Source organism: Trichechus manatus, unplaced genomic scaffold (assembly GCF_000243295.1).
Source record: "Trichechus manatus latirostris isolate Lorelei unplaced genomic scaffold, TriManLat1.0 scaffold00095, whole genome shotgun sequence".
Classification (NCBI taxonomy): Eukaryota; Metazoa; Chordata; class Mammalia; order Sirenia; family Trichechidae; genus Trichechus; species Trichechus manatus.
Genome location: NW_004444031.1, coordinates 294,578 through 301,687, shown reverse-complemented (window position 1 = coordinate 301,687; position 7,110 = coordinate 294,578). Strand labels below are relative to the sequence as shown.

The following is a 7,110-nucleotide window of genomic DNA, read 5'->3' as shown; positions in this document are numbered from 1 at the left end:
TTTTTTTTTTAAATTACCTTTTCAATCTCTTCTTTTGTTATTGGTCTGTTCAGATTTTCAGCATGACTTTGTGATAGTTTGGGTAGGTAGTGTGTTTCTAGAAATTAATCATTTCCTCTAGGTTTTCAAATTTGTTGGAGTATAGTTTTTCATAATGCTCTGTTATGATCCTTTTTATTTCAGTTGGGTCTGTTGTAATGTCCCCCATCTCATTTATTATTAAGGTTATTTGGATCCTCTCCTATTTTTCTTTTGTCATTTTGGCCAGTGGTTTGTTGATTTTGTTGATTGTTTCACAGAACCAACTTTTGGTTTTATTGGTTCTTTCTATTGTTTTTCTATTCTCTATTTCATTTATTTCTTCTCTTTTCTTCTCTGAACTTTTTATTTCCTTTCTTCTGGTGGCTGTGGGATTTTTTTTTTTTTCTCTTCTCTTTCTGTATGTTTGAGCTGTGTAGTTAACGTTTTGATTTTGTCCCTTTATTCTTTTTTGATGTGTGCATATTGCTATAAATTGTCCTCTGAGGACTGCGTTTTCTGTTTTAAAGTTTTGATATGATGTGTTTTTATTTTCGTTTGATTCCAGGAAAATTTTTATTCTATCTCTGATTTCTTCTATTACCCAGTAGTTTCTAAGCAGGGTGTTATTCAGTTTCCATGTAATTGATTTTTTTGCTTTGCTCTTTCCGTTGTTAGTTTCTACTTTGATGGCGTTGTGGTCAGAGAAGACACTTTGTATTAGCTGAACGTTTTGGATCTTGTTGAGGAGTGCTAGGTGGCCCAAGATGTGGTCTATTCTGAAGAACATACCATGTGCATTGGAAAAGAATGTGTACTTTGCTGCTGCAGGGTGGAGTGTTCTATATATGTCTATGAGGTCAAGTTGGCGGATTGTGCCCTTTAGGTCTTCTGTATCTTTGTTGAGTTTCTTTTTTAGATGCTCTGTCCTTTACTGAGAGTAGTGTGTTGAAGTTGCCTACTATTACTGCAGAACTGTCAATTTCTCTTTTCAGTGCTGTTAGAGTTTGGTTTATGTATTTTGGAGCTCTGTCATTGGTTGCTTAGATGTTTACTATGGTTATATCTTCATGATGGCTCGTCCCCTTAATCGTTATACAGTGTCCTTCTTTGTCTTTTATGGTGGATTTTGTTTTAAAGTCTATTTTATCTGAGATTAGTATTCCCACTCTTGCTCTTTTTTGGTAGTTTTTTACTTGATATATTTTTTTCCATCCTTTGATTTTTAATAAATCTACGTCTTTGTTTCTAAGGTATGTCTCTTGTAAACAGAGTATTGATGGATCCTGTTTTTTTATCCATTCTGTCCCTCTCTGTTTCTTTATGGGTGCATTTAGGCCATTTACATTCAGTGTAATTATTGATAAGTGTGAGTTTATTGCTTTCATTTTGTAGTGCTTTTTTTGTGGTGCTGACATTTTTTTTTGTTCCTATTACTCTGCTGTGCTGAATTCCTTTTGTTTGTGTATTTTTTTTCATTTCTCTTGTTTTTGTAGGTTTTGTTTTTACTGAGACTTTATGTTTTTCCCCTTTATTTTTATGAGTAGGTTTGTTAACTTTCTTTGTGGTTACCATGAAATTTACCCTTATCTTTCTAAGTTTGAAGCAGTCTATTATTACTTGGTATCACCTTGTCTCCGTCTCCATTAGAAAGTGTATACATACACTGTTTATTCACTCTTTTATTTTTCTGATGTTATCATTTACAGGTTAACTGCTCTGATTTCCTGTTGTATTTCTTTTGGTTTTGGATAGTCCTTGAGAGTTCATTTTCCTAGATTGGTATCTCGCTAGTATGACACTGTGTCCTAGATTCAGCCTCTGGTCTGCTGTTGTTTGTTCTTAGATCAAAGGACTCCCTTTAATAACTCTTGTAAGTTTGGTTTGGTTTTTACATATTCCCTTAATTTCTGTTTATCTGGAAATGTCTTAATTTCACCATTGTATCTGAATGAGAGTTTTGCAGTATATATCATTCTTGGCTGGCAATCTTTTTCTTTCAAGGTTTTATATATGTCATCCCTTTGCCTTCTTGCCTGCATGGTTTCTGCTGCATAATCTGAGCTTAGTCTTATTGTTTCTCCTCTGTATGTCACTTTTTGTTTTTCTTGAGCTGCTCTCAGGATTCTTTGTTTGTCTTTGGTTTGGTGACTGTGATTATGATATGCCTTGGTGATTTTCTTTTGAATTCTATACTATATGGGGTTCATTGTGCTTCTTGAATGGCCACCTGTTTGTCTTTCATGATATAGGGGAAGTTTCTGTCAGCAGTTCTTCAGTGATCCTCGCTGTGTTTTCTGCCTTTGTTCTGGAACTCCAATCAGTCACAAATTTTTGCTTTTGATTGCATCCCACATAATTCTCATGGTCTCTGCATTTTTTTTAGTTCTTTTTTCTGATTTTTCCTCAGTCAGAGTTGTATCCAAGCTTTTGTTTTCAATTACGCTGATTCTGTCCTCCACCGTTTGAAACTTGCTCCTCAGCCCTTCTGTGACACTGTCCATTTCTGAAATCTTGTTGTTTATCTGTTGGATTTCTTATTGTTGTTTTTGTATGATTTCTAGTTGTGAATTTATTTTGGCATTTTGTTCCTGCATTATTTTCTTGAATTCTTCCATTTTTTTTGTCTGTATTTTCCATGAATTTGTCTGGCTTTTCCATGAATTAGTCTATTTTTTCCTCATTTTTCTCTGCTTTTTGATTCAACTCTTGTATAGCTTTAAATATTAGAGATTTTAATTCCCTATCAGGTAGTTCCATTACCTTTTCTTCTGCTGGAATGTCATCTGGTGTTTTATTTTGGACACCTACTGGAATCATCCTGTCCTATTTTTGTAAATGTTTTGATATTTTCTCCTGTCTTCGGGGAATTCAGTAGTTATTTTTCTCATTTATTGATTGTAGATTTGTTTGTTTTGTCCTGCTTTTTGTTTTATTTGGCTATGTCTCAGCAGGCAGGCTGCATGTTCTTTGTTGTTTGCTTGTCTGTGGGCATGATACTTTTTGCCTCCTCCTACAATTGGCAGGGTCAGTCTCTCAGATATGGTACTGCAGGGCAGGTCTAGCTGTAGAAGAGTTGCTGGGATTGGTGATTTGTGGCACTTACCACAGCCACCACGGTGGGCCGGTAATCAGTGCAGGGTAGGTTCCAGCAGGCTCTGTCTGGGCTGTTTGGTGATATGATGTTAAGCACATGGTGCAGGTAGGCAGGATGGAGGGGGGAGATTGTGATGTGTGGAGCTAAGATGGGTATGGGGGAGAGGAGAGAGAGGAACAGGAGCCAAAAACATACAAACAAACAAAAAAGAGTCCTAGGGGAACTTTGCATTGGAGTGGAGAGGTGAGAGACTATGAAATGGAGAAAAACAAAAAGAAGAAGAAGAAGGAAAAAAAGAAAAGGAAAGAAAAAGTGAATAAACAAAAATTAGAAGGGAAAAAAAAAAGCAAAGCTCCCAGGGATCCCACCGGTGCGGCTGCAAGTTCTGGGGAAGTTACTCCCAGGCTGTGAAGTACAGCCTGGTTAGAAGCAGTAGAGGTGTCACTCAGCTCCAGGTATTCGCAGGACAGGAAGAGAAACAAAGTATAGAGAGACGAGAAACTAAGTAATGAAGAAATACAAAAAGAGGGAAATGAAAACAAAAAAAATTTTCAAAAAGGAACAAGAAACCCCCCCCCCAAGAAAACAGAAAAAAAAAAAAAACAAGAAAAAAGGAAAGCCCTCAGGGATCCCTCTGCGCCTCTGCGCAAACTGGGGGTAGGTCCCAAGCCGCACAGTGCTGCCAGGCTAGAACAGGCTCCCAATTGGAGAAAAGAAAAAGAAAACAAACAATTCAAAACAAACAAAAAAAGCCCTGGGATCCCACCAGCTTGGCAGCACTGGCAGGGACTCAGTCTCACATTCAAGTGTCATTTCACCACCTTTCAGGAAGAAGCAAAGATGGAGCATGGAGCCAGGTATTTGAGAGAAAGGAGGGGGAGGTAGTGAGAGGTAAGGAAGAAATCTAAAGAAGTGGAAAAAAGCAACACCAGCAGCCAACAAATGGCACTTATGGAGCCGGCCAGTGTGGGCGGGTGGAATACAAGTGACACTGGAGTGAAGCTTGTGCTTCCTGGCCAAGAGACTGTGGCCAGAGGAAGCAGAGGAGGCCAAGTGGGGGTGAAGAAGGGTGAGGGGTGGGAAAACATATGTTGCTGGTTACCGGTTGTTCTGTCTCCTGTTGGAAGCTCCGTGAAGCTGCTTTCTCATACCCTCTGTCCACTGGTCTCTGATAGGAGTCCAAGATGGAGGATCCATGCTGTTTTAGCTTATAGGGACCTCTACATGTATCTCTCCTCACTCTCTGTTCTCTGTTTAGTATTCCATTCAGTGCTTGGCTGAGTTCTTTATCTCTTCATTTGATGCTTAGGGTTTCTGGATTGCCGTTTTCTCTGTTTGGCTTAGTTTTTTGGATCTTTGCTGTGGAGCGGCAGTGTGGTGCTTCTGCCTATAGCACCATGTTTGGAAAAAAATTTTGGCTATGACATATCTGACAATTGTCTAAACTCAAAAATCTATGGTAAAATTTAACACCTTTACAACAAAAAGACAAATAATCCAATTAAAAAATGGGCAAAGGAAATGAACAGACTCCGCAGCAAAGAAGACATTCAGGAGGTAACAGACACGTGAGGAAATGCTCCTGACCACTAGCCATTAGAGAAATGCAAATCAAAACCACAATGATAAACCATCTCACTCTGGTATTACTGGCAGGAATCAGAAAAACAGAACAAATTTTGGAGAGGCTGCAGGGAGATTGGAACTCTTATGCATTGCTAGTGATAATGTAAAATGGTACAACCATTTTGGAAAATGATATGGTGCATTCTTAGAAAGCTAGAAATAGAATACCATATGATACAGCAATCTCACTCCTAAGAATATATCCTAGAGAAATAAGAGCCGTCACGTGAATAGACATATGTACACTCATGTTTATTGCAGCATTGTTCACAATAGCAAAAAGATGGAAACAACCTAGATGCCCATCAACAGATGAATGGATAAACGAAATATTGTACATACACACAATGGAGTACCATGCAACGATAAAGAACAATGATGAATTCTTCAAAGCATCTCACAACATGGATGTATCTGGAGGACATCATGCTGAGTGAAACAAATCAATCACAAAAGGACAAATAGTGTATGAGACTACTAATGTTAAAAACTCATGAAAAGGTTTACACAAAAAAAGAAACAATGTTTAATGGTTACCAGGGTGGAAAGGGGGTGGGGATGGAAAAACACTAAATAAACAATAGATAAGTGGTAACTTTGGTGAAGGGTAAGACAGAACACAGTACTGGGGAATTCAGCACAACTTGTATAAGGCAAGGTAATGTAAGCTGCATAGACACATCTAAACTACTTGAGGGGTCAAGTTACTGTGGGAACCATGGTCTTAGGGAACATCTAGCTCAACTGGCATAACATAGTTTATAAAGAAAATGTTCTACATTCCACTTTGATGAGTAGCGTCTAGGGTTTTAAAGTTTGTGAGTGGCCGTCTAAGGTACTCCACTGATCTCACCCCATCAGATGCAAGGGAGAATGAAGAAAACTAAAGACAGGAGAGAAAGATTAGTTCAAAGGACTAATAAACCACAGCTACCATAGCCTTCACCAGACTGAGTCCAGTACAACTAGATGGTGGCCAGCTACCACCACTGACTGCTCTGACAGGGATCACATAGAGGGTCCTGGACAGAGCTGGAGAAGAATGTAGAACAAAATTCTAACTCACAAAAAAAGACCAGATTTACTGGCCTCGCAGAGACTGGAGAAACCCCGAGAATGTGGCTCCCAGACACCCTTTTAGCCCAGTAATGAAGTCACTCCTGAAGTTAACCCTTCAACCAAAGGTTAGACAGGCCTAGAAAACAAAATGAGACTACAGAGACACACCAGCCCAAGGGCAAGGACTAGAAGGCAGGAGGGGACAGGAGAGCTGGTAATAGGGAACCCAGTGTCGAGAACGGAGAGTATTGAAATGTCATGGGATTGATAACCAATGTCACAAAACAATATGTGAACTAACTCTTTAGTGAGAAGCTAGTCTGTTCTGTAAACCTTTCATCTAAAGTACAATAATTAAAAAAAGACAAAATTTCTGAAAAATATGAGGTTTAAACTTTTAATAAACAAAATAGCACTTAATCATAAGTCAAAATCAAGAATAAGTCAATAAAATAAAATTGAATTGTACTTCAATTAAAAATAAGTATTTTATAGACATTAAAGAGGCACCCCATTCTTGAATTAAAATTAGAAATAAACAGTCAAAACTTTACCGTAATCTTAACTATTTGGATATTAAGAAATATCCCTAGTCTAATTTTCCTTATTAAATAGAGGAAAGCTATATCCACTTCCTCTGAGTAGATTTAGGAAGAGAAGGCAGGGCTCTGATTTCAGATGAGGATGAAAAAGAAAGAAAAGAGAAAACAATTAAGGTGAGTGATATAATTAGCAAGAAAAAAGAGTCCTTCAACCAGGATGCTCATTTACTTAACCAAGGCTACGGAGATGTATACTCAAAGAGAGTACATTAAACGGGTCTGTGAGGGTTTCTTCTTGGAGAGTCTACATATAAATTTATGCATCATATAATAGAAAATGTAATTTCATTCTTATTAGCAAAGACTTTCTCCAGGAGTACTTCAGTGATCTGACTTCTATAACTTGTCTTGTTCTAGAATCTCTAATGTAATGAATGGGTGTAATTATGGTAATAAGAGAATATACTTTATCAATGAAAAATTTAATTCTAATTTGATAGTTTATTAAAATAAAATATTATTTATACTGTTTTGTATTTTTCTATTCCAAGTAAAGCCTTGTGATTTTCCAGAAATAAAAAATGGATATCTACACCATGAAAATTATTATAAACCATACTTTCCAGTAGAGATAGGAAAATATTTCTACTACTACTGTAATACGGGTTTTGTGACTCCTTCACAACATTCTGGGGGTTACATAACATGCACAAGAGAAGGATGGTCACCAGATGCCCCATGCCTCAGTAAGTAAACCTCTTTAAAATT

The 7,110-nt window shown here is 37.6% G+C and overlaps 1 protein-coding gene across 1 annotated transcript in view; it reads left to right on the top strand.

The window, feature by feature from the left end:
- Positions 1-7,110, top strand: part of CFH (complement factor H) — a 253,742-nt gene that overhangs the window by 41,206 nt on the left and 205,426 nt on the right. The window contains 1 exon segment of the mRNA XM_023737009.1: positions 6,894-7,094. Coding sequence (XP_023592777.1) covers positions 6,894-7,094 — 201 coding nt within the window.